The sequence below is a fragment of the Choloepus didactylus genome, chromosome 17 (assembly GCF_015220235.1).
Source record: "Choloepus didactylus isolate mChoDid1 chromosome 17, mChoDid1.pri, whole genome shotgun sequence".
NCBI classification, from domain to species: Eukaryota; Metazoa; Chordata; class Mammalia; order Pilosa; family Megalonychidae; genus Choloepus; species Choloepus didactylus.
In genome coordinates, this window is record NC_051323.1 from 6,150,344 (window position 1) to 6,177,936 (window position 27,593).

Here is a 27,593-nt window from a genome sequence, read left to right on the forward strand (position 1 = left end):
TATTTTCTTTACACGTTGGGGCTTTTACTTCAATTTGAAGCAGATGGTGGAGCACAGATGTGAGAAGCTCTGGCCTTCCAAGCACTCGGAAGGAGCGGCCCCTCCACACACACACACACACATCTTGGCCCCTTCCTTCCCGCCGTCCCCCGGCCCCGAGCAGGGCGTCATCTTGTTTGCCAGCCAGGAGGCCGCTGGCGAGGAGTGGGGGGCCGGGCCGGCGGGGGAAGCAGAGGTCCTCGGGCAGGTTTCCTGGGGAGCAAGTCCCTGGCGTGGGGGATGTGGTGGGCAAAACCTCCTCTCCCCCTCCAACACCCCCTTCCCATGGTGCTCAGGGCCCGAGAAGGAGAAGTGTGGCTGGAAGGCCTGGACAGCCTGTGGATGGGAGAGAAGGGGGCAGGGATTTCAGGCCCCCACCCCCTTTCCGCCCCGGACCCCCCAGCCTCCCATCCCCAGCCCCCTGAAGGCTCAGGGGCCCAGAGAAAGGGAGAGTTCCAAGTCAGGGGCTCAGGAGCCTCCAAGCGTCACCAAGCGTCCGTCCCTTCCACGTGTCCCTAATGGAACCATGATGAGTCTTTGGCTGGAGTTGGGACTTGGGCCTCCGAAGAAGTGATGGTGCAGTTTTCGGCACTGGGATTTATCACCACATTCTGCAGTATCTGCTGAATCTTTGGCAATGGATTCCTGCAGCCGGACTGTGGACGCCAGGCCTGAGCCGGGCAAAGGCTTGCCCTCCCCTCACCAGCAGGCAGAGAGAAAAGTGTAAAGTGGCCGCCGAGAGGCTGGGTGAGGGCAGGAGGGTGGAGGAGAAGCGGGCGAGCTGGTGTCCGACCCTGGGAGGCGGTGGTCCGAGCGTCCGGGGGCACTCTGGAGAAGGAGGCAGGGCCGGGCTGGGCGAGCTCACTTCTCAGGCTGAAGGGGGAAGCGGCGTGCATGGCGTCATCCATGGCCAGTCACTCCTGGAAGAGATGACCGATGGTTAGAGGCAGCCCCTGCTCATCCCAGCTCCCAGGGCCCTGGGCCAGCGCCCCAGCCCATCCCCTCATTTAGTCCTCCCAGGTGCCCCCAGATGTCTAGCCCGGTGTTTCGGAGCTACTGCTATTTGTTTCTGTTGGTCTGGGGGAAAGGAGTGGATAGCAGGGACCCCTGGGGATGGCAGCACCGTCCCCCAGACCTAAGCCACCCCATGCTAAATGGGGCTCCTTGGCAGGCCGCTCGGCCCCATGGGATCGTGGCTCTTCTCCCTGTGCTTTTCGGACAGTGGCCCTACACCGGAACGCCACAGGCTGACCCTCACTGGCACAAGTCCGTCACCAGCTGGGGGAGCCACGGCCAGTCACTTAAAGTCCCTGAGCCTCAGTTTCCCCTTCGGTAAAATGACATGGCTGATGCCAGCCAGTAACTCTCGGGCTCTCTTTTAAGCAACAGGAATGAAATCTGAGTGGTGGAACCCTGACTCAGAGAACAGATATACATGGTTCTGGACTGTTCAGAGCCATGCGGGCACCCAGAGATGGGAGACCCAGTGCTCCACTGCGTTCCCTCCGACGTGGAGCTGGGGACATACCCCAGGGTGCTCCGGATTACAGCTTGGAAACCACGTTTAGCCTCGCAGCTCTGACCTCTGCAATCTTCGCTGTGGCAGAACTTGGCGCTGCTCTTGGGAAAACCGACCCGAGGGTGTGACTCGCTATCAGGAAGGGACAGCAGATGGAGAAAGGTCGTGAGGGGTGCCAGGGAGGTCAGAGCCAGGGAGGGCAGCCCCAGCGAGGGGGCTCCGAGCGCACCCAGAACACACAAAAGGGTAACAAGCATCCCTTCACCCTGTGCAGCCCGTCCCGCCCAGGGCACTTCCAAAGGCTTGTTCTCTGCGATTCTTGCAACAACCCCAAACAAACAGCTAAATGTCCGGCTTCAAAGCAAAACATGTGTCCGGCACCCACCGCAGGCCGGGATGCTTTCTTGTACTCCCATCTCCCAGGACAGCGGGCCCAGGCCCAGAGCAGAAAGCGCTAGAAGTTGGCAGCCCTGGGCCTGGGACCTGGACCAGCCCGGTTTGTTGTGCCACATGGAGGCGGCCCTCGCTGACATGGAGGCTTGGGGGTCCGGAGGCAGCCAAACCGCGAGGGTGGAGGGCCGGGAAACCACAGTCCCTGGGAGCCCCCGGCCTGTGGCTGGCAGCCAAGGTGTGAGGCCGGGCCGAGGCGTGTGAGTGGGATCAAGGGGGCCAAGGAGGGCGTTTTCTGCAGCGAACAGTGGCTGGGGAGGGGAAGGAGGAAAAGTGAGAGGAGCGAAGCCCTTGATGTGGTGAAGCCCTGGCTCGCCTGCCCGGAGCCCCCCGTGCGGGCCCGGCCCGGCACGAATCTGCTTTTTGTTAGCGAGTCTGAGGATGAGGATTAAGGGGCGGGAAGGAAACCCGGGGGGGATGGCACTGGGGCTGTGGTCCGTGGGGTGCTTTACGGCCTGCGTCGGCTCCTTTCTCCTTCATCTGCCCTGCGGTTTGGGGAGAGGAGTGGAAGCCGGGCCGGCTGGAGACCCTCCACCGGACACGCCACGAGGGTGGCCAGACAGCCCGGGCCCAGCCCCAAGCCCCCTGCTGGGGCCACTGCTCCCACCCAGGAGCAAGGGTGAGGGGTGTTTCCGGCCAAGGCCTGACCTTCAGAATCACGGATGCTTGACCTCACTTTTTCCCTGGTGTCTGTGCTGGACTTGCCTTCCCGCTACCCACCTCAGCCCAGGAATCCCAGCTCATGCACCATCTTTCCAAGGAAGACTTACATCCACCTTGGTGGGAAGGACCCTGGGAAGCAGAGGGTCATCTCTGAAACTAACCAGCTGTGTGACCTTGGGCAACTCAACCACCCTCTCTGTGCTTTAATTCTGTCTCTTATACAAAGAAAAGGGTGTGAGCGGATTAGCAATTCCCCAGAGGGGCAAAAGGCCACCAGCCAAGTGAGGTGTCCCATGGTCCACAGCCTTGGACCCCTCCTGGAAAGTATATTAGCATGTTAAAGGCTCTGAAAAGTCCTGCAGTAAAGAGACACGTGCAGTTTTATTTACTCTGTGTTTTCCAAACATATTTGCCCATGTGATTGTGGCTGCCCTGTGAGGAATAGAAACTCAGTCCAACTCTAAAGTAAAGGGGCGCTAGTTTAAGGCTACAAAAGGGCATTTCACAGCGGCCCAGAGAAAGGCCTCGGGAAAGCCAGGCAGGGCCTTGCAAGTCTCAGCAGGAACAACTCAGGGCCCTTCTCCCTGGGCACCGGCCAAAAGCAGCCATCAGCCACTTCCAGGGGCCTGCTGCCTTCCTGTCGGATCCCCCCCACTCTTCTTCCAGCACCCCAACCCCAAACTCACAGCAGGGGAAGCCAAATGGTGCTGCCCCCAGACCCATCAGCCATGGCTGAGGGATGGGAGACAAGGGGCTGTGAGTGCATCATTGCAAATGGGGGCGAGGGCTGACAGCCCCCCGACAGAACCTCTGCTCATGCAATGCCTGGTGACACACTGGGCTTGTCACACGTGAGCAACTCAGCTTGAGAGAACCCCCCACACCAGCTCTGGCCTCCGGTGGGACGTGAGTCCTGGGGTGATTTGGTCAGTGTGGCAAACCAGCAATCACCTTTTTAATCTCTCTACTTGTTTGCAGTCAGAATGTCAGCTCCCTGCGGGCAGGGACCTGGTCTGTTTTCTTTCGCTGCTGTAGCCCAACACCCAACCCACGGGAGAGCCTCAACAAATGTTTGCCAAACAAATCAATAGGGATTTTCAGTCACAGGTATTTTCTCTTACTGTATATTTTTAATCCTATGGGAGATTTTTCCTGTTTCAAATGTACCGCTCAGCCTTTTTGGTCATATTTGTGAACTGGAACAATCTTGCATCTTTTTGGTTTTTTGTTCACTTCCTGCATTTCCTGGGTTTTTTAAAATTTCTCACTGATCTAATTGATTTCTAATTGATATTCAATTATGCCTGCTCTGCTTCCTAAGCTTGTGCCTGGTGTTAAACCAATTTTTTCCTCTTTCAATCACCTGTGTTTGCAGGGTAACTTTATCACTTTGGGGACACTTAAAAAACAATTATACGTGCCTCCTAAGTTATTTTACCTTTTAAATGTATTTTCAGTCAATGGTGCCCACTTTATCCTTTTAACCATTTTTCACTATTTAAAAATTGTACATCTTTCTGGATTTGAACACTTTTGATACAGCCTTCCACATGAAGACAAAAGACATCCAATGGGGTTGAAAGCCTGGTGAGTTTTTTAAAAATTGGTTTGTCCTAAAAAGAGCAGTCAGATTTCAAATGTTATTTTAAAAATAAAATATGAAAGAAAAGTGGTGGGGGTGGTATAGGAGAAGCATTTTTCAAGAACTGCGTTACCAGGCATGACTTTATCGTTCACTTTTAAGCCCATCGGCGCACTGGTTAGAAAGGGGTTCCGGGTTTGGCAGCCAAGTGCTGCTCTCGGGTCACACTGGGGCCCTGGACAGGCTGTCCCCTCTCTAAGCCTCAGTTTCCCCATCTGTTCTAGTTTGCTAATGCTGCGGAATGCAAAACACCAGAGACGGATTGGCTTTTATAAAAAAGGGGGTTTATTTGGCTACACAGTTACAGTCTTAAGGCCATAAAGTGTCCAAGTAACACATCAGTAATCGGGTACCTTCACTGGTGGATGGCCAATGGCGTCCGGAAAACCTCTGTTAGCTGGGAAGGCACGTGGCTGGCGTCTGCTCCAAAGTTCTGGTTTCAAAATGGCTTTCTCCCAAGATGTTCCTTTCTAGCAAGCTTGCTCCTCTTCAAAATGTCACTCACAGCTGCACCGAGTTCCTTCTCTTTGAGTCAGCTCATTTATATGGCTCCACCGACCAAGGCCCACCCTGAATGGGTGGGGCCATGCCTCCATGGGAACATCTCATCAGAGTCATCACCCACAGCTGGGTGGGGCACATTCCAAGCAAATCTAATCAGCACCAAAATGTCTGCCCCACAAGACTACATCACAGAATACGGCTTTTTCTGGGGGACATAATACATTCAAACTGCCACACCATCTCTAAAATGAGTGCAGGAATAGTAACTCCCCTTGCAGGTCAGCTGCAAAGAATCAATCGAGCTGGCTCCCGGTAGGGACAGACGTGGGGAGGGCTAGATCACATCCCCACAAAGAGCAGGGTCCGCAGCTGGACTAACAGGTGCTTGAAAATGCAAAAAAACAAGTAGCCAGACACAGGCATTTCTGAACCAGCTGTCAATTTGACCGATTTGCTTTCAACCAGTTCTTAAAAAAAAAAAAAATGCATAATTTAAAAAATTACCTAATTATAGAAAAATCAGAAAGTACAGAAGAGAGAGCATCAAAGAAAGCCACTGATAACATTTCGGTGACTATTTTCTCTATGCTTTTCCTCGGCATGTATGTTCATATACAGCATCTGACAAAGAAGATGGGGTGGGAACTGCCTGGGAAGCCGGCTGCTACTTTCCCTTGGAGCCCGCGGGCCGGTCTGTCTGCCTTGGACAGACCTGTTTTTGCAGCATCTTCTCCAAGGCCCGGACTCTGCTGAGGTTATTCTGGCACCAGCACAGGCCCAGCTTCCGGCCTCCAAACATCCCAGGGAACTGGACGCAGGTACCGAGCGGCCCCGCCTGCCCGGGCGCCACGGGTGACAGGCAGGAAATTTATGAGCCGTCGGTGCTGGCTGCCGTTTGTCCGAGGGCGGGGACGTGGCGTGAACCAAGCATCAGTGTGTCCAGGCCAGGAAAGTCCTTGAGATCCCAGGGCTCTGGCCTGAGCTGCTGCGGGGAGACAGGGAGCGGCACAAACTGGGAGAAAGATCCGTTTATTCCACAGAGAGCTTCTGAGCTCCGACAAAGCACCAGCTCTGCGACGGGCACTGGCGTTACCCCCTCCTTGCGCTAGGGCGGCTTTCTGTCAATCCCCAGGAAGAGCTGAAAACCAGTCCTGCTGGCAAACGCTGCCAGTTCCCTCCACTCTTTTCTGGGGTGATAGGAGCTGCTCGGCAGTGAGGATGACAAATGAGATGGACGGGGGGCACCCTGCCTCGCCAGCCCCCAGCTCACCAAGCTCTCTCAGGGCAGGGTCTGTCGGGGGCACGGGGGGTCCGGGAGGTCAAGTCCTTCTTTTACAGAGGCAGCTGGATGCGTCCAAACCTCCAAGTCGGTTAATGACATCCAGAACTTTCCTGCTGGTGAGCAATGACCCCTGTGAGGTGGCCAGCAGGTCACTTGGGGACCCCTCCCAAGGTCGGGTGCCCCTGGCAGAGCTGGCACTCGGGGACACCGGGCTGACCACGTGGCCCGCACTGTCCTCACCTGGGGGTCACTCCTGCCCCCCATCCAGCTCTCGCCTCTGCCATGCTGGGGGAAATTCCGACTCCTTCCACCTCTCTCTGTGCCCCAAGTTTGTTGTCGTGTGGCAGCCGTCGGCCCCTCGCCCACCTCAGACATCCACCCCCACCACGAGTTTCTGGGGGAAGGCACCACGTCGTCTTCGGCATTCCTGTCTCTCCAGGGCCTGGCAGCAGGAGCTCCTAAATCCGTGCTGGCCACCACTGCCACCCCAGCATCATGCCGCGCTCCTTGGTCCCTATGAGATGGCACCATTGCTTCTGTTTTGCAGAGTGGGCTAGACTGTTGGAGTGGGCCAGACCCCTCACACCCCGGAGTCCTTGGAGATTTCACTGGCCAAACAGGGCCAGCAGGTCCCCACATCGTCCGTCCGTCCAGCCACCAGCTTCCCTGCTTCTAAGGAAATTCCGCCTGTGTCCCCTGGAGCCCGAGGCAGAGCAGCTGGCCGCGGGAGGCCGGGCAGCCCACCAGGCCCGCAGGGGACCGCCAGGGAGACTGAGGCCCCCGCCGTGCTGACGCCTTCTTGGCGCCGGGCTCTCTGGCGGCCGCTCCCTCCGTGTCTCTCTGCGAGCTCTGTCTGGGTGTCTCTGAGCCAACTCTCCCTTGGCCTCCCCTCTCTGTTTGTCTCTCCACACCCACCAGTCTATCTGTCTCGCTAACCCCTGCCCCCATCCCGACCCAGGGCTCAGAGTCACTGCGAGCTGGAGCTGGCCCAGGCCTGAGGCCCGGCTGCCTGCAGTTTCCCACCCGCTTCCCTGCCCCTGACGCCAGCCTGCGACTCTCCTTTGCTGCTCACCGTTCCCAGCAGCTCAAGGAGCCTGAGACCTCCCCCCCTGGCTGCACGGGGCACCCAGGCTGGGGTGGGAACAGACCGGGGCCAGCCAGGTGAGGAGGGCCCTGCCACCTGGGAGCTGCCTAGTGGGCCCTGTCTTGGGACCCCCACCCCCACCTCCATCCATGGGGTCGAGGGACCCCCATCGGGTCAGACCGGCCTCCTCTGAGCTGGTCACTGCCAGCCATCGCTCGGCTGCGTCTCGCAGACCCTCCCCACTCCATACTGCGCAGTGATGGCGGGGGGCAACAGGGCATCCCCCAGACAAGCCAGTTTACGCCCCAGAGAGGGTCCAGGGTGGAGATTTCAGTGGGGGCCACAAGGGGGTGGCCAAGAGAAGCCAGGAGCCCCTGCACCCACCCACCAAGCAGCCCAAATAATAACCAAACCATTTCAGCAAAAACAGCACGTGTCCCATGCAAAGCACTTGAGCCAGCTCTTCCCATCGTTCCTAAGCCCCTCCTCGCTGGAGACTCTGGGACCCAGGCAGGGCTGGGGACATCTCTTCCCAGGGCCCTTTACTCCCTGCCTGCCCATGACACCATGGAAGTGGCGTCCACTAAACAAGGGAGAGATCAAGACTGGTAAGAAAAGCGAGTTTTTTCACACCACATTACACACACACACACCGTGCACACTCACGCCCCACCAGTGGCCAGTACAGCCCAGTGCTTCAATGGGCCTGGCTGCAGCATCAGACAGCCTCCATTTGGATCCTGACTTCCCCACTCTGCTTTGTGACCTTGAGAAAGTTACTTGGCCTCTCTGTGCCTTCATTTTTCCACCTATAAAATGGTTAACAGCAGCAATCTGCTGTATCAGGTGATCGTGAGGATTAAAGAACAAGGCAGCTGCAACACCAAGCCCTGGGTGCTGGGCAGCCACGTTTCAGGGCACCTCTGAGTGTGGGTGGATCTCCCAGTCACCCACCAGCTCCTCCAGACAGGAACTGCATCTCCAGCTCTTTGCGTGGCACTAGGCACAGAAGACATGCCAGTTGGCGATTCGAGGACAAGTGAAAACACTGTGTTTTCTCATGCTGTCATTCATTCATTCATTCATTTGACAAATACTGAGGGTTTAGTCCCTGCCCAGCTCCACTCGGGTTCACAGCCATAAATAAAGCAGATGAGGCTTACATCCCGGAAGAACGAGCTCTGGGCAGAAGCGAACTTCCTTAGAAAAAGGAAGCCTCGTGGCTTCCCTGCCAAAACAGCGTTGACAGGTCATTTTGCGGCAATTCATGGCCCTCCCTGCATCCTCAGCCGGATGTCATGGTCTTGACAACTCAAGGCTGACCCACGAGTCTAAGTGACATGCTGAGGCCCCTCAGACTTGGAGGACCCGGGACCCTTCGCTAACCAGCCCCCATACCTCTCGGCTTTTTGTGTGTGTGTGCCTCTGGCTTTGCTCTGGCTTGTTCTGCTGTTCCTTCCCACACTGCTTGGGCGCTGGCTGAGATTCCGGGAGCTGCACCTTATTCTGGGTGCCAGCCTCCTCGTTCTAACGCGTCATTTCTGCTCGGCTGCTCTGATCTGCAACTCCAGAGAGCCAAGCTTGAAAGTCAAGAGCAAGCCCTGCAGAAAGTCCCAACGGGGCTCTCCCGTGAGTTTTTCCACGTGGCCTTCATGAAACACAATTTAGCTCTACGCTCCAAGTAGGCGACCCTTTGTCTCGTTCTCCGATGGGACCCCGGCACCCAGAGCAGTGGGTGGCATGCAGTAAACCCTCAGAAATATGGATCCTTGAATCAATGTGCAGGGCCCTCCCTGCTTTCTCCACAAAGCCTCATCTTGGTCTTCCAGGGGGGCTGCAAGCCACTCGCTCTCCGGGGCCGATCACTCGTCCCCACACCGTGCCCGTCCCACCCTGCTGGTGGAGGGCCATCTCTAAGGGCTCCTGACCCTGTGGTGGGGAGCAAGTTTGGAGACCCTCAAAGGCCACCAGCCACCTCCCAGGGTGCACCCCTTTCCTACCAAGTCAGGAAATCGGCCCATCGTGCGGGAGGCCTCCATCTGATTCTGACACCTGGCCAGGCATGCACACGTGCACACATGCACCCGTGCACACAAGCAGGCAAAGTCTTCCCGACACTGGGACCCAGTCCTGGATGGGCTGCCCCAGTCTGGTACCCATTGTCTGGTCACCTGGAGATACAGGAGACTTGTGGGACCCTCTGCCCACCTCCCTGGGCCAGCAGGGTGCACCTGTAACTGCCATCCACTCTGCAGCACTTACAGTGAGCAAAGCCCCTTCACAGCCATTGTTTCCTCAATTATGGACATCTTCAGCCCTTCAAGATGAAAGCAAAGCACGGAGAAGGCAAATGCCGGAGGTTACAAAGCCCTGGAGTGGGCAGGCGGGGACTTGGACCTGTGTCTCCCGCCCCCAGGCCCCAAGCGGCCCCATCAACCCTGGAAGCACACACCTCCTCTTTGGGGAGCGAAGGGGAACCACAGCGAAGGTGTGCATTCGGGGGCACACGCACCACGGGGCTGGGCCCCCTGGCCCACTGAGCCACTTGAGGTGACCTCCCTCTGGGTCCCGGCCTCCCCACCAAGCCCGCATGGTCAACAGTGGAAACCTGTGAGGCTGGCGTAGGATTCGAGTGAACAGTGGACGTGAGCAGGCGCTGTAAACTGTAGAGTGCTGGGCAGAGGTCTGAAGTCACTAGTGGCCTGGCCCCGTCACCTAGTCCTCTGAACCCTGGTGGCATCAAGTGAAAATGGGACTCCTGGCACCCACTTCATGGGGTGGACAGACTCGTACAAGCAGGGATCTGAGCCTGTGTTTAACGTTATGACGCTGGCTAGTCCCCTTGTATGGCCTGAAGGGAGAAAACCAGATTACCGCAAATCAGGATCAACCTCCTGGGATTTTTTCTCAGGCTGAAATGGATTGCCCTTCTTTCAGGGAAGGGAGGGGTGTCTGGGCCTGATTGACTGCCCTGATGGGAAAAAATGCTCTTTCCAGCATGGCCCCCCAACCTGCTCTTGGATGCAGAGTGAAGATGAGGTGCTGGCTCCACAGCAGCCACTATGCAACCATGAGGCAAAGACCAGACGCAGCCTGGAGCCCTGAGCTCACTGAGCTCTGGAGCCAAGGGCACAGCCACCTCCCTTCAGCCTTCTTAGCTGTGAGAAACATGAGCCCCTGTTAGTTTAAGCCATGGCCCAAGTGTTTTCAGTTATTTGAAACTCAGAGCTTTCTCTGCTGATTGAAGGGAACAAGGGCACAAGTGTCCTCACACAGGGACCTGGGGGAGCCCTGGGGCCATTTTCCCAGCTGGTTCCTGGGGCCCCTCATTTGTCCCTCCCCAGAGTCCTCGCCTTCAGCACAGGAATATTCAGCCCGGTTGTGTGGATTTGTGTTGAAGGGATGGCATGTCATCATTTGAGGATCTACTCCATGCCAGAGCTGGGACACAAAGATGAAAAGGCTCACAATCTAGCTAGAGAGCTGGGAACTAAGCAAACACTGCATAATGTAACAAATGCAATGCAATGTCATGTAATATATCACCTAAAAATATAATATAATGCAGCACAATAAAATGAAGCATATCACATAATGGCGTATCACACAATACAACCCTTGATATCTTTGTTTACAGCGTACAACGCGTTCTTGAAGGAGATGATACACATCACAGTGTGTAAGGGCCAGGAAGCTGCTGTGCTAGGGGGGCCATGAAAAGGAGGCTATAGGGTGGCAGTCATGGAGGGCTTCCAGGAGGAATCAAGCCTTCCAGAGGGAGCAGGAGCTGGCCAGGCTGACTGGAGAGAAGGGCACTCCGGGCAGGTGGGACAGCGTGAGCACAGAGGCCAAAAATAGCCCCTTTGGTCTAGGAGTGACCAGCTGGGGCCAGATCACTGGGGGGGAGTGGTGGGGGGTGACGGCAGATGCCCTGTGGGGGCCCGGTGGTGTGCTGAGCAAGGCAGCGAGGCAGGCAGAGCCGGCTTACAGCAGAGCTGCTGGAAGGAGCTCGGGGTGGGGTGGGGGTGGGGGTGTCTGAGCCGGGGGGCAGCTGGGCAGCTGGACCGGGCCCCAGGTGGCTGGGGGAACTGGGTCCTGGGCAAAGAGCAAGAGGGCCTGGAAAGGGGGAATGGCCACCTACTGTGCCCCCGAGAAACGTCTGTGCCGAGGAGCTCAAGGAAGTCAGGGGTTTGCTCTTTCCCCTAGTGCCAGCTCTCCAGAAAGGGCTGACGCACTGGGGGCATGTGGGGCACTGGGGCCTGTCTGCAGCCTTGCATGCACGTGGATGCCGGGGCTCACGGCTGGGAAGCTGGAAAGTGAGGCCTGGCCACCCTGGTTGGGAGACAGCCCTGTCCGCCCCCCACCTTGTCCTCTGGAGCACTCGGGCCGAGGAAGCAGTTCTGGTCCAGGGGTCCTAGGCCCCAAGCTGCAGCCTCACCTGGGGCCAGCCTCCCTCCCCAGGGCCTCCTCACCTTCACCCCCTCTCCCCCAAAGACCCACTTCCCAGGCAGGAGACATGAGGGGCAGGTGGAGTCTGCAAAACAATTTCACAGCCTTTAGTCCTGGGAGCCCCCGGACAGCCCAGTGCAGGCTGGGCCGTTTGCAGGTAACTGAACAGGCCTGGGGAGGTCCGGACACCTGGCCAAGGCCACGCAGCCCTTGTGGGCAGAGCTGAGGCCACCCTGGGCTGTCGGGAGCCCAGATCCACACACCTGCTCCCAAAGTCCCTGCAGATGGTGACCTGCGCAACCCTCTTGTGGAGATAAACATAAATATTTAGTCCTCCCAGCTGAACTGCTGTCTCTCCAGCCCCACGTGGGAAGAGAACAGGCAAGGCGGGGGGAGAGGAACGAAGGGCAGACAAAAGACAAAAACGCCCCCCCAGAGTGCTGGGCCCATGGGGCTGGGGAAAGCTGGTCACCCATGGCAGGCTGGTGACAGGCCTTTCCCACTGCTGGGGCGGAGGGGCTGCCGGGGCTTCTGGGTCTGATGGAAATGGGGGAGGCGGCTGCAGGAAAGGGGCACGGGGGCTCGAGGAAGGAAGGGGCAAGCCCTGTTCCCTGCCCCTGACTTGTACCCCCACCCCACCTCTGTCACATCCCACCACCTGGCACGTGGGGGGCCCCCAGCCCTGCCCCCATGGCCCCAGGCCTGGAACCAGCCTCCCCATGACCACTCCCAGGAGGTGCCCAAATTCCAGGCCCAGAAGGCTTGGGCGGCAGTGGCTGGTTCTTAAAAAAGGCCACCGGTCACACTGCTGTCAGCTGCAGGCCCCGGCGCGGGGGTGTTGACTGACGTTGCGTGGGCTCCCAAACTGTCTCCGCGTGGCTCTTGTGGGGGCTGATGGGGTCTCCCCGTTACCGCTTAGCCTCCCACTCCCTTAGCCCGGGGTTTCTTTGGGGTGCGGGGCATAAATGACATGTGTCCTGAGCCCCAGCCACCCCACGCCCTCTCCCAGCCAAGGTTTCCTGCAAAAAATTCATTTCCAACCACCCCCAATTTTTAACAGCTTTAAAAATAAATAAAAAAGAAAGTTCAGCGGCGTCAGGGAGAATAATTAGGTGGCCTCAGGCACCTCGAAGGGGGAAGAAAAATCAGGATGAGTGTTAGGAGGAAGAAACAACACTGCAAGAAAACAAGCATGGGGGTGTGTGTGCCGGGAGGGTGACGGGGGGATGCAAACCACAGACAAAAAGTGGAGAGAAAACCAGAATTCCAGCCGCCAACTTTTTTACGGCATCCAGCCCTGAGATTTTCATCAGCAAGCTTCCTCTCTCACAAAGGACCTTTTGCACGGTTTTCCCCGCTGCCTCCAAACCAGCTGCTCGCGCTGTTGGCTCCTGAGTCCTGCAAGGGCTTTCTGGGAACAGATGGCCGGGGAGAGCTGGGGAATGTGCCAGCGGAGGGCTGGGCGGGCTGCCAAGCCCGCGGTGGCTGAGTGCCTGGGCTTCCAGCGCGCGTGCTCTCCCTGCCCTCTGCCCTCCGTGGCGCCAGCAGGCCTTCCCAGCGAGCGCCCAGAACATCTGGAGTCTGGGACTGCCGGGAGGGGGCGGGGGGTGGCGGCGGCCGGGCGGGGGACCCTGTGTTCCCGTGGAGCTCCCAGGGACCCACCCCCACCCCAGGCCCGCCTGGCGGAGCAGCTAATCAAAACCACAGCTTCTGAATGGGAACCAGGCGGGCTCCCAGCTGCAGCCAGCTGCGGCCAAGCGGCTCGACCCGGTGTCAGGCCTCGGTGGCAGCGCGGTGCCGGGGGGTGCCCGGGGCTGGCGACCACCCTCCCGGGCCTCCCCAGCCCTTGCCACCACCAGCGGGCAGCGGGCTCGCTGCAGTCCCCGCGTGTGGCTGCCGGGCTGCTTACATAAGACCGCACGCTCCGGGCACGGCAGCACCCCCTCACCGCCCCCCTGGCAGGGCGCCAGCTTTGGGGAGCGGGCAGCTCGGACCCTGGCCATCTGCCGGGGTAGGAGAGCCCAGAGTTTGGAACCAGAGAGACCTGGGCTCAAAACTGAGCACCGCCGCTTCCTAGCCATGTGGCCTCGGGCAAGTCGCTGCCCTTCTCCTGGCCTCAGTTTCCCCTCCTGCAGAATGGGGGGCCTGATAATGACCTGTGGGGCTAGTGGAACAAGGGGTAGGGGTAATAACAGTCTGTTTTATTAGCACAACAACCGGAGACAACCAAACACTATGCACGATATGGATTTCTGGGTGGGCGGCAGGCAGGCCCCATTTTAAGGGTGCAGGATGAGGTGGGGGGGCACAGGGCTGGAGAGAGAGGAGACCCCTCAGTACTGCTCGTCATCCGCCCTGCAGCCAGCCCTGCCTCTCTCCCGGACACTGCTCTTTCCCAAGACGCTCCTTCCTGGGCTTCCATATTGATTTGTTACCTTTCAAGCTGTAAATCCATGAGATTTATTTTCTGGCGCTCACTAAGAGAATGAGAAAATGCCAGCCCTTTCTTACACAGGCTCTTGTTTAATCCTTTCTTGATTAATCTTTGTTTAATCCACCCAGGCAAGGAAGGTATATGTGCTCTCACTTCACAGATGGGAAAACCAGGATCAGAGAGGTTGACCAACACACCCAAGGTCACACAGCTGGAAGTGCCAGCACAGGACTTAAACCCAGGTCCCTGGCTCCAAAGCTCTATACCTCACTCAGTTCACGGTTTTGCCAAGGGTGTCCCTGGCATGCTTTCGTGTGCCTTAAAATTAAATGACAGCACCTCGGAAAAATGAAAACAACTGAAGGGTTCTCTCGACTTAACAGAATGACACGACCCCCTTCCCCAGCGTCCCAGGCCAAGGGTCACAGAGCCTCTGGCGGGGGTTTCCAGAGGGGAATCCTGGCTCAAAGAGGGGCTCGAGACCTCTCCGAAGGGTCTCTCTGACTTTCCGGGCATGAATGGTCAGCTCTTTCTCACGTGGCCTGAGACCCTGAGTGCCCATCTGCACAGGGAGGGCGAGGACAGGGGCGAGTGTTTGTGAGTGCGTGCAGGTTGGGGAGCAATCCGAAAGAGCGTGGGGAGAAGGAGGTGGAGAGGGTGTGAGGGAGAAGGGGACGCAGCACCCGCCCGGCCTCGGGACCCCCCGTGGAACATCCGAGGACGGCGTTCGGCACCCGGGGCCAGCGGCTCTGCCGTCACCTGTGAGGCCCCAGCCCCTGCCAGACTCGTGGGCCGTCGGTGCCAAATGCAAGAGGAGAAACAGCAGCTGAGAGAACGCTCTGTGTCAGAGCAAACAGCTGGCGACAAGCGTCTATAGAACTGGAACGCCTGGAAAAATAAACTGCCTCCACTTTTATGACTCGCAGGGGCTTGGGCGGTGGTTTCCCACTCGCCCTCCCCCTTCTTCCCAGCAGAGGTGGCTGTGGGCTGCGGAAGCCTGGCCCGGGGGATCTGGACGGGACGGACACCCCCACGGGCCCCACTTCCCTCTGGGAGGCGGCAGCGGCCCCGGCACCCCTCTGTCTGGCTTGGGGACTCCGGGCAAGTCCCTCGAGCCCCCGGGGCCCCAGCTCCTTCATCCGTCCGAGGGCATGAGGACTGACAAGGAGACCCCCCGAAAGTGCCATCAGAGGGTGTGACACTCGCTCCGTGAGTGACCAGGGATCACCGGTGTCCTTGGCGCCTGCACTGGGTCCCGACACCTCCGCGAGCACATGAGAAGAGCCTGAACTTCCCAATCTGTGCCCGAGATGGGCAGGGGGATGTCAGTGTAACCCAGGGGTCGGTTGTGTGGGTGGAAAGAGGGCCCATGGTGGGGCAGACCCGGAGAGCCAGACCCTGGAAACCTCCGACAACCCGCCTTGGCAAAGTGGTGGCCGAGGCCCCGTGGATGACCCGGCAGGTGGGAGACAGGGCTGGGATGGTGGGACGTCTGGGGACCCCGTCTCACATGCCCTGGGGCTCGGGGGACGGTCCACGGGAACACCCAGTGTCCCCGGGTTCTCCCCGAGGCTGGGCTCAGCCACCCAGACAGAAAGGGGCCCCTGGGGACACCGTCTGCTCCCACCGGCCCCTACCCTCACCCCAAACCAAATGTGCCCCCTTGCTTGCCCCCAGCACCGAAGCTACAGAAGTCTGCACCCCAGACGCTCTTCCCGAGAGGGCTCAGGCCCCCCTCAGACGAGCCAGGCCCAAGAAAAGCCACACCTCCCCCAAAGCAGCAGAGAAAAGGGGGAACACAGATGTGCCTGAGCTGCCGCAGCTCAAACAACTCCTCCAGCTCCATCGACAGCTCCAGGGCTCCGCCACGCTGGCCGCTTCATCACCGAGGGTTCAAGTACACCACTGATGCCGGTGGCGACTATGTTATTATTATCACACGACGGCTCAACTCACTGACGGGGGGTCCCGGATGGCGGGAAAGGGGTCCCCCAGGCTGGCCCTGCCCAGGAGTTGAAGGATGACTCTGCCACCACCTCCCCCTGCTCCCCCTCCTCTTCCTCGGAAGCTTCCAGAAGCTGCTGCTCTAACAGGAGCTGCGGAGGCAGCCCCCAGCCAGGGCCTTGACTTGCATCATCTCCACCAGGACTGACCCCCCAGGGCCCTTCCACTCCCCGCCTGTCTCGGCTGGTGGCCTCACTCGGGATTCCCTGCAGTACTGGGGCTCTGAACCCTCAAAATCCCGTGAGGCCCGGGGGAGAAGACTCGCTGGTGGAGGGGATGGGGGTCCCCAGTCCCCACCCTTGTCCCCTAGAACAGCGAGGCTCCTCAGAGCTGGGAAAGGTCTCAAAGGGCCCGGAGTTCAACTGCCCGAGCAGGCATCCTGAGAGGGGGGTGCCCGACCTTGGGGACACGGTAACTCTGGGGCACCTTCCCCGACGGGCAGCTCCAGTCGCCGCTGGTCACCTTGGAGGTTTGGCCTCGGGTCCCTTACGCCCCGGCCCAGAGCCCCGGGGGGCACTGGAGTGGCTGGAGCAGACAACTGCCCATGGTCCTCACAGCCCCCAGACTATTGTCCCTCCACCTGCAGCCCAGACACACATCAGTTACTCCTTCAGCCTCAAGCCCGGAGCCCCCAGAGCCCCCGTCAAACGCACCCGAGCTGCCAGGAGGAGGGACATGACGCCATCCCCCTCCCCCACGCCCCTGGTGATGAACTGGCTTCCACCACTGCGGTGGGGCAGAGGGAGGAGGGGGCTGGGAAGCCAGCAGGCCTGAGGGGCCCACCTCACGTGCAGGGGAGAACGGCGAGGGACCCCCAGCCACCCCCAAGTGCCTGAAGTCAGGCGGATGGGGTGCCGCCGAGAAGCTGCCAGTCACGATGTCATCCAGGCCCAGCCGGGCCCAGGTGTCCCCTCCCGGGGCATTCCAAACAGGACATCAGTGGGGTGGCCGTGCCAGACCAGGTAACCGAGACCCCCGGGGCGGGGCCTCTTGGCCCAGGAAGGGCAGAGCAGACCTCGGGGAGGGAAGGTTCTAGATCTCTCCCTCCTCCCACCCCTGGCCCTGAGCTGCCCGAGAACCAGCCCTCCCGCCCACCGCGTCCTGGTGGCACCTGATGGCCGGGGGCTTGCGTTGGGAGGGGCTCTTCCCCCCAGCATCTGCCCTGAGTTCCGAGGCTCCCCCAGGGCCCTGCCTGGGTGCCAGGCTGTGGGGTGGCCAGGCCGAGCCCTAGGGGCAGGGAATGTCCTCAGTCACTTCTTGCCACAAACGCACAAGAAGGTGTGATTCACCGTTACAGCTCCATAAGCCTTTTCATAGACATGGCCCTGTAAACGAGGAGATCCTATTTGTGCGTCTAATTTTTCTGGGGTTTGGCTCCCCAAATAGAATCTCGGTAAATGGAGGTGCATCCCCAGAGTCCCAGGCAGGGAGGCCACGAGAGGAGGAAAATAAAGCTGGTGAGGTTCCCACTACAAGGCCTAAAGCTGTGTCCCCCGTGCGGGGCACCTCAAGCTCCCAAGCAGAAGGGAAGGGCAAGGGGCCCCCAGGGGGGTGGGGTGGGGAAGCGCTCTCCCTGGGGCTCCAGGTCCCCACCCTTTTGGGGCCCAGCCCCTCCAATGTGCAGAGCAGGACATCCCCCAGACTAACTCGGGGTGTCCGAGGGGCCAGAGGGGGGCACACAGACAGAAAGGGGGGGTCAGTGAGCAAATGAGGGCTGAGAAGGGCTCAACTGACACCCTCGGGTCCCCAGTGTCAGCTGGCATGTCCCAAGCTTCTTGACAGGGGCAACACATCACTGCAGGTGTGGTATGAGTCCGTGAATCCACGAAGGACACGGGGCACTGACAGATGAGACCCCACGTCCCCCAGGCCTCAAGGTCCGAGTGCTGGCATTTAGGACTCATTACCCTGATGGTGGGCCAGGCAAGGAGGACGACAGAGGGGCACTGGGGACATACGTCTCTTAGGCCAGACACTGGGTTCCATTCCCAGGAGACAGGTGTTTCCGCCATGCCCATTGTACAGATGGGAAAATGGAGGGAGGCTCAGAGAGATTACGAGAGTGGTGCAAGATGACACAGCTGGTGGCTGGAACCTGGAGGTGACACTTTCCACCACAACCTGCCCGCTGGCCTCTAAGACATCTTCTGATGCAGAAAATTGGAAGTGATCTTAGGGGCAGCGGAAAGCTTGTCTCTGCTGTGTGCCTTCACCCCACTCCCCTTTCTCTCTTCGTTCCCCAGGCCTCCACGCCCCTCCCCAGCCCAGGACACCGTCTGCTCCAGTTAAGGAACTGGGCAAAGGAGAGGGCTTCAGCCCTGCTGCCTTCCATGGGGGCAGGGGGGGAGAGGGACGGGGTTGAGATGCAGAAAGTGGCGCCCAGGTCCACCCTGCCCGTCCACAACTCCGCAGCCGGCGGAGGCAGGGGAAGGGAGTTCACTGCGAGTTTACAAACAGCCGCATGGAGCCATCCATCATCCCTAAATTTGTGCACGTCACTTTCCAGAGGAAAGCTGCCCCAGAGCACCAGGGGCGCATCCTCCCTCGCGCACTCATCTGATCGGTCCACGTTAAATCACTCCCAGGAATGCACCGTGCGGCCACGGCAGCTGCGGCGTGGCTGGTAGTGACGCAGGACCCGGGAATCCACGGAGGCCTCCCCAGCTCGCCCCAGGGGCCTCCGGGAAAGCTGGGGAGCCCAGGAAGGGATGGCTGGAGGACACCCAGAGTCATGCCAGCTTCCCCCAGCAAACCACCCTGCATGCCCAGGGGAACTGGCATCTCCCACCGCCTCCGTCCACCTCACCGAGGTAGCCCAGCTCCCGCCCTCCATCCCTCTCCCTCCAGGCTCGTGTAAACAGAGGTCCCGAGGCTGGGGATAAACGTCTCAGCACTGCCAGGCACCTGCCATCTGCAGAACCACAGGTGGGCCCCACACCTTCCCCGTCACCATCATGTACTTCCCCAAGCACACCCGGCTCTGAACAGCTGTTCCTGCTTTCTCGGAAGCCAGTCGTCCTGCTCCACCTGCCTGGTGGCCTCCCAGTGGCCCTGCTGGTCCGGCCCTGGCACCAGTTACCCAAGATGCCCGTTCAAACTCCCCCGGGCAGGCACGGTCAGTCCCCACCCCGGCCCTGGCAGGTGGCCCAGTGCCCTGACCCAGGCCTGCGGGACCCCCCTGTCACGCTGCCCCACCCTTATGTCCTGCGGGAGGGTCTCTCCAGCCATGCTATGAGCTGTCTGAGGACCACTGGGACCCTCTGTTTGTCATCCGTGGACCCCTGCCCAGGACACTGGGCATATGTCGGGGGCTTGATAAAACCCTCCAGAATCCATGAACAAATGTGTGAGTATCACCTGCTCGGACACGCAGAAAACCCTCAGGATGAGTCGAATTCCCAAAACCTGGCCCTGGGCCCTTGTGGGCTGTCACTCGCCCAGGGGGTCTCCTCCTGACATGACATCTAACAGTCAGGGGCCAGGTGGGGAGTTTGGCTGCAAACCACGTAAGGCCAGAAGTGGCTTCAGCAATAAACCCTCCCCCTCATTTGGGGAATAAGCAAACCCGGGCCCAGAGACCCTGAGTGACCAGTCTGAGGTCACCCAGCAGCCCAAGCACCAGCACAAGGTCACATCCATAATGCAATTCCAGGAGCCTCGAAGCTGGGGGTCCCCCAGCACACCTCCAAGAGGCTGGTCTCTCCGGCCCCTTTGGCATCCTGGGGGTCCCATCGCTGCCTCCCCGTTCTCCTGCCGGGGGCTGCTGCGCGAGGGGCCGGCCCTACCTTGCGCTTCTTGGCACGCCCCTCGGCCTGCAGGGTGCGGGTGCAGCGCTGCACGCACTCGGAGAAGCTGAGGTTGCTGCGGTCGGCGCTGTAGTCGAGGTCCGCCAGCCGCGCCAGGGACAGGATGTAGTTACAGGCGATCCTCAGGATGGCCAGCTTGGACAGCTTCTGCCCGTACGAGTAGCAGGGCACCTGGGGAGGGGGGTGAGAAGGCATCAGGAGGGGCTGCGGGGTCCCCGGCGCCCTGGCCAGGCAGGGCAGGGGCGGCTCATGGTGTCTCCCGCACCCGCACCGCTGGGGAGGGGACCCCTGAGCCGGGGGCGCAGCCAGGGAAGGCGATCAGGGGCCTTGATCTGCTTGCATCATTTGCTCTCAGCACCCGCTGTTTACACACACACTGCCACCCACTTGCAGACTCTGGGGCAAGCACCCGCATTTCCCTTTGGTGTGCCAGTGAGCAAGTCTGTATCCGAGCTCGGTGAATTTCTACCCTCCCGGAGGAGCATTTTCTATAGAAGTAGAGACTGCATTTCCATGCTTTCATTCATCAGCACTTGTTTCGCTGGGCACTTGGGGATCCAATAAGAAACAATAATTCAATTCCCGCCCTCGGAGGACTTACACTTGGGAATGAAATCATGCTGTCCTAACAGGGGCGATCACGGGGCTCAGACACGCAGGAAGCAAAGTTCCCGGGCTCAGCTGTCGGTTTTCTTGCCTCCTTCTTTCCTTCTCTTCTCTCCCACCTTCCTTCCCTCCCTCCCCCCGTCCTTGTCTTTCTCTTTTCTTTTCTATGTGTTCTCTGCACCTGGGGTGCTACACATATTGGTGCATGATAAATACTTACAGACCCAACCAGATCTGACATGTTTGTCAGCAACCCAGCCCCAACTAGACTCTCGCTAACAGCACAGGGACTGGTACAGGGTGACACGATGGTGCCTCTGATTTTTTAACGTTGTCCGCCAGCGTTTGTGCCGCACGAGCCAAAAATGAGCCCAGAGCAGAGGTCCGTGTTGTAACACAGAAACATTATAGCAAAACTGAGCTACTGCCACTGTGATGCTCATCACCCCCCTAAATGGCTGAGTGGGTCCCCTTCACCCAGCCAACCAAGGCCCCCAATTACCTTCTCCCTCTGACTCCCTAAGATCTGCAAGCAGTATCCATCCCACACCGCTGGAGAGCACAACGCGCAGGGCACACCGATTTCATGAAGGTTTACTGCTCAGGCCCCTGGGTGCCAGACATGGCTGCAGGCCAGTGGGTCTCCTCCAGGGGCAGTTCAGTCTCCCAGGGGGCAGGTGGCCCCGTCCGGAGACATTCCTGGGTGGTCACCACCGGGAGGAAAGGGTGGCGAGAGGGGCTGCTGGCATCTGGTGGGTGGAGGCCAGGGGTGCTGCTAAACATCCAGCAATGCACAGGATGGTCCCCCCCAAAGGATCACCCAACCCAAATTAGAAACAGTGCTGACGTGAGACACACCATGCAAAGCATGCGGATAAAGCTCACACAGGGGACCCCAAACGCATCGTCCACTTTGACCTCTCTTTCCAGCTCGCTTTGTCCAGGAGCTTCCCGGACCTCCCTCTCCCTCCCTAAGCCAGGCTGGCTGCCCGCCCTTAGCAGTGCCCTAACAGCACCCATTAGTCCCTAACACCGGCTACTGGGTCTCCATGAACAGTCAGTCCCCCTGTAAGCTGTGCCCAGCACAGGCCTGCCCAGAACAGTTCCTGGATGGGTTTGATGAATGGGAGAATGAGTGACTTCATGGATGGATGGATGGATGGATGGATGAATGATCTCCCTCCATACTCACCAGTGGATGCCAGATTGTTCTGAACCGGGTCCAAAAACCTTTCCTCTCTCTAAGGATGAAAACTTAGCACCCCACAAGAGGGGCCAAATGGCAGAGCGGAAGCATGACCTCCTGCTGGTCACCTGGCTTCAACTTCCGCCTCTAGCCCTTCCCAGCTCCAAGGCCCCGGGTTCCTCACTGTATTGACACATGGACCGGCCTCCGGGGTGGTGAGGATTAAATCAGAGGATGTCTGCACTGCCCAGAGTCAGGCTCAATACAGGTCAGTGTAAGTGTTACAGTCGGGGCTGCAGAAGGCCCCCAAAGAGGGGATCCGGGGAGGTGAAGACGCAGGTGAAGTGTAGCTGGAGCCAGGACAGCTGGCCTCTCACCCCCAGCCCTGGGGGCCTTTTTAAGTCCTCCAGCAGCCAAGGAGTCACCCTCCCCAGGGACAGGGAGCCCAGGGAGAGAGGAGGAGGGCGGTGACAGAGAAGAAAGCAACGCCCGTGCATTCCCCCTTCCCACCTCCCTCTCCCAGCCCTGGCCACAGCTCCCAACCCATCCAAGGAAAGCTAGCAGAACAAGGAACCCTGCCCTCCTCCCTGCTCTGCTCCATGCCGCGTTATCAGTCTGAACAAATAAACAAGGACGGCAGGACCCAAAGGTTCCCAGAAGTCCTGGGGCAGTGGAGGAGACATCGGGGGTTCAGCCCAGCACCCGTCTCCTCCACACCCCCAGGGAGAGAGTGTCTGCCTGCTGGCGTTCCGGGGCCGGGCATGGCTCTGAGTCACCAGCCCCCAGCACTGTCTTCTGCAGGGCCCAGGCTGGGGGGTTCCCTTCAATCCCCCAGTTGTTTGAGCCATTGGCTCCCTAACAGCTGGGCCTCCCAGCCAGCGGGAAGCCGGGATCTTGGGAGATCTCTGCACATTGGGATCCCACGTCACTGGGGGCAAGGCCAAGGTCAACATAGAGCCTCCCACTGCCAAGTTCTGGGATCATTTTGTTCCAGATTTGTCACTTTGCCCCACTGCTCTGGTCTCGCAACTAGAAAGCCATCTGCTGAGTGCCTGTCCACCTGGCACAGTGGTAACTGTTAGCCTGTAGACTCTGCCCCCGAATAAAGGTTATCGCCCCATCTGCAGGTGAAGAAACAGAGAGGTGACATCCCAGGCCCCAGGTCACTCAGTCAAGACCTGGCTGGAGCCAGAAGCTCGTCTGGCACCCAAGGAAGGCCCATGGCCACTGGGCTCTCCCGGCTCCCACCACCAGGGCCACCTCCCTTCCCCAGGGTGGCTCCTCAGCTCACCTGGGCAATTCCCGACCCTCCAGGTCCCTCACCACCCCAGGTGTACTCCCACCCACCCCCAAGAGCCCAGCTCGGAGGCAGCCGGGGGCCTAGGAGCCCGGCTCCGGGAGGCTGGGGTGGAGAGGAAAGAACCAGTCTGAATTCCAGGCACTGGCCAGCTGTGTAACCTTGGCAGGTGCCTTCCCATCTTTGAGGTTCCGTCCCCTGGTCTGGAGAGGGGGGACTTCACAGGGTGGTGAGGGGTAGGACTGGCCACCTCTCCCCAGGCAGAAACAAGAGACCCAGGGAAGACACGTCACCCGGTGCCACGCGGCTCCACCAGCAGCTGCCCCCAGTGGCTCCTGTTGCCCACCTGGATGGAGCCCCCAGCACAAGCAAGCCTGTGGCGCCCGGACTTCCGGGTGGGGCACTGTGGCCCCCTGATGCCCTATGGGGTCTGAGAGGGAGGAAGGTGCTGGGCTGGGGACACCAGACTGAGCCCACTGGGTGAGGACTCCCTGGAAGAGGAGACTCCAAGGGAAGCAGGGAAGGGGGCCTGGGGCTCCTTACCACCCCCGCCTCAGGCCTCTGCCTGCCCACGCTGCCATCCCTCCATTGCACGTGACACGTGGCCCATGAGCCAGAGGACCTGACCCAGGGGGTCCCGCCAGGAGGCCTTTCCCAGCAACCCCAGCAGCCCCACACTGGGGCCGGACCCGGCTGCGGGCACACAGCCCTGATCACACTGGGGTCTCGTGAAAGCCACATCAAAGAGCTCTGCAGGGCAAAATCCACAAGACCCATTTACACAAGCTCCCGGAACCTCAGTTTCCCCACCTGCAAAATGTGTGTGTGTGTGTGTGTGTGTGTGATAACGGTATCCATTTCATGAAGCGAACAAATACACATACTGTACTTGGCACAAAGTAAACACCTGATACACAGTGCCAAGTTCTTGTTTCTCCATCTATGGAGAGCCTTGCCCCATCCTGAGCCCATGGCAGATGCTCAAGCAACTTTCATTCCTCCCACGGCCCCTTTCCTTTCTTCATCTGCTCTTTCCAAAGAATCCATGGACAAGATAAGCATCATCCACGTTTTGTAGCATTAGCAACTGTGGCTCCGAGAGGGACAGCGACCCGGCCACCCACAAAGTATGCAGCCGAGGCACTATGCACAGCCCGGCTCTGCACCGGGCCCAGAGCTCTGTTGACTATCCCAGGAAGCTGCTTGGGGAACGAGGCCCCAGCCCCAAGCCATGTCCCAGAACTGAGCACTGGGGCACATCAGCTGAGCCCCCATTTTGGATGGAAAGCTGTCACCTCTCTTGGGGGAAGAGCAGGGGCATGTGTGCATTTTACTGGTGGGGAGACTGGGGCCCAGACACAGAAAGGGCTCCTCCAGGGGCACAAGGCTTTCACCATGGGATGGGTACTCGGGTGGGGGTGGCCTCAGCCCCTGGCTTTGTGTCCAGTGGGGCCCTGGCTTCATTTCCTTCCCTCCCAGCTGGCTGGCAGGTGCCCACTGGGCAAGGAGGGAACCAGCAGGAGCAGGTGTCCTGTGGCTACGTTGGCTACATGTCCGCATGTGTGCTCAGGTGCCTGCCACGAGCACGTCTGAGGCACCATGGGTGTGCAGCTGCGTGTGTGCACACATACACCGAGAGAACTCAGGTTTGCCTTTTGCTTGGACACACCAGACTTGTCCCTTTCAGACGGGACTTCTCCACTGGAAGAGTGGATATGAAGGAGACCAGATGAAATTATCTCAGATCGTCCGCCAATGTCCACCGGTTAGGGGGACCCAGGATGCTGAGTGGGACGGCACTGTGGGAAAACTTTGGCCTGCAAGGAATGTTCCAGAAATGGCTGTCACCTTCCCTAACCCACCAAGTAACCTCAGACAAGTCTTCTTCCTTCCCAGGGCCTCAGTTTTACATTCCATAAAATGGGGCAGTCCCACCCCGACAGGGTGGTTGTTAGGATCAAACAAGGTGGAAGTTATTTTTGAAAGAAATAAAAGCATTGGATGAGCGAGATGCAGTGGAGCCTTCGGGACAGTGAATATTCTCTCTCTCCCTTGGAACTGGAAGAGGCAGCTGGAAGGGTGGACAGGCCCAGCTGCTGGCCCTCTCCAGCCATGAGGCTCTGGGCACATGGCCTCCCCAATCTGGGAATGGCTGCCCTAGCTGCAAGGTGAGCAGGTGGAGGGGCATCTCTTTGCCCTTCTGTCCTCCTTCCACCCTGGGCAGCAGGTGGCAGGATGCCCCGCAGGCGGCCTGTGCATCAGACACCGAGACGTTGCCCCAGGGTGGGACTGACCACACCACTGGGCCCACTGCCCAGGGTCCCCGCTGGCGTGGCTGCCAGCAGTGGCCCAGCCCGGTCTGTGACAGCTGCCTGACCCTGCCACCCAGCCTCACTGACCTAATGTTCTACCACGGGTTCAAAAGTCATGGGACCTCTTGTCCCCCGAGGGCTCAATTCCCTTCCCTTTCCCATGGATGGACACAAGTACCCCCCAACACACACACCCAGGAGGAAGAGGAAAGTGTGGTCTAAAAAGACAGCTATGTTTTCTGAACTGCCTTGCTGCTGGCTATAGCCCAGAGAGGCGGAGTAACTCTCCCGGAATCACACAGCGAGTCAGCTGCACAGCATGCAAAAAACATGCAAAAAAAAGTACTGAGTCCTCAGACCAACCGCACCCATCCCTAACCCCTTCCCCACACCGTGGGGGGCTGGGGGTGGGAGCACTTACCACCTCTGCCCTAAATCTCCCTTCCCTCTGAGAAATCTCCATTCTGACTCTGAAGGCACTGCCCACCCACACCAAGGATAACTGGGGGGCAAGTATTCTCCCCCCACTCCCACAGAGGGACACTCTGGTGAGTGTCCACCAGCCCCACACTGAGAAACCCCCTGATCCACCCCAGAACTAGGCTCTGAAGAATCCCCAGAGGGAACCCAGGCCCCCAACCAGTGGGTCCCCTGGGCAGAATCCCTGGGAAGTGGGGCAGGCTTCTAGCCGAGTTCTTAAGGACGCCAGGGCGAGGGGTGCACAGCCCAGAAGGCCTGAGGGAACGCGGCTTCCTCAATAGGAGCTGGGGGCGCTGAAGAAGCGCTGGCGGGCTCCCAAGACCCAAACAGTCCCTTACATTTTGGCAACTCCGGGACCGACCGGTGGCGGCGGAGACCACGACCGGACCAAATACCCGGAGGGAATGGGGTCGTTCCTCCTCCCCTTCTCCGGAGAAAGAATCCCCGGTACCCCCTCTCCCACCGCACCCAAGGGACGCGGGGAGACAAATCTCGCGGCCCTCAAAGTGAACTACGAGGGCTGAACTCAGATGCTCGGCAGGGCGGGGACCGCTCACCCCACTTTCTGAGAGCATCCGGACGTGGTGGCAAAGGTTTCTGCCTCCGGGATGCCCAAACCCGTCCGGGCCCATGGGCCGACCCAGGCCGGCCGGGGACCGCTGGCTCCGCGCGCGCGCGCGCACACACATACACACACACACACACACATCCTCCCCGCCCCCCAGGTCCCTCGGCCGCCCCCTCCCCGGCCCACCTTTCCCCGGCACAGCGCGGGGGCGCGGCGGGGAGCGGGTACCTGCTTTCTGAGCGCCTCGAAGGCGGCGCTGATGGTGTGCACGCGCGTCCGCTCGCGGGCGTTGGCCAGGAGCCTCCGGGTCTGCTGCAGGGCTTTGATCTCGGGGGAGCCGGCGGGGGCTTCGCCGGGCCGTTTCCTAGGCGACGCGGCGGAATCCGGGGGGTGACTGTAAATGACGTGTGAAATGGACGAGTAGGCACTTTCCCCGGGGCGCGCGGCGGGCGCGGGGGGCGCGCACAGCAAGACGCGGGGCCGCCGGCCGGGCTCCCGGAAAGGCTGCGACTCGGACGCCCCGGGGGCCTGGTCCTGGGGCGCCACCGGCGGCGGCGGCGTGGGGAGTCTCGGAGCCGCTGCGCCCAGGGCGAAGCCCCGTGGCCGCGTGTCCAAGACGTCAGGCGCCCGAGTGGCCCCGCGCGCCCCGGCTGGGTCCGCGCCCCCCGCTGGGGCAACGGCCGGCGCCCCGCGCGCTGGCAACCGGGGCCGGGCCGGGCTGCAGCCGCGGGGTCCGTTCCCGCAGCCCGGGGGTGGCGGCGGCAGTGGCGCCGCCGGGCTCGGGCGCTTCCAAGTCCAGGCGGAAAGTTTGCGAGCCGTTGGCGCGCCGCGCCGGCTCCTTGCTTCTGCGCTTGAGCTTCCTGAGGCCGTGGAGCTCCTTCACGCACACGGTCTTCCACGGCCCGTCCTCGAGGACCGGGAGGTGCTTCATGGCGCGGGGCCGGACCGCAGCGCCTCCCGCTCTCCCCTTCCTCCCCCTCGCCCGGGGCCAGCTGCGCCGCGCGGGCTCCGCGGAGCCGGCGGGCTGTGCGTTCCCGGCGCGCTCAGAGTGTCATCTGAAGTCGCGGCGGCGCGGCCAGCATTTCTGGAGCACGCCCGCTGCGCTCCATCTGTGTTTGTTTAGCCTCAGTTTACACAGAAGCCCGCTTCGCCAGATCAGTCAGCGCCGCCGCCCCGGAGCCCGGGCAGCCCCCGCCGCCGCCTCCCCGGCCCCGGCCGCCCCGAGCCGCGAGCGCCTTTAAAGAAACAGGAAGCGTTTTTCAAAACAG

The 27,593-nt window shown here is 60.0% G+C and overlaps 1 protein-coding gene across 1 annotated transcript; it reads right to left on the reverse strand.

Annotated features, from left to right (window-relative positions):
• Positions 1–27,593, reverse strand: ATOH8 (atonal bHLH transcription factor 8). Its single transcript, XM_037807258.1, is given in 4 exon segments — positions 1–959; positions 19,856–20,047; positions 26,554–27,025; positions 27,027–27,593. Coding segments are annotated over 4 exon segments (900 nt in total). The 5' UTR covers positions 27,257–27,593; the 3' UTR covers positions 1–953.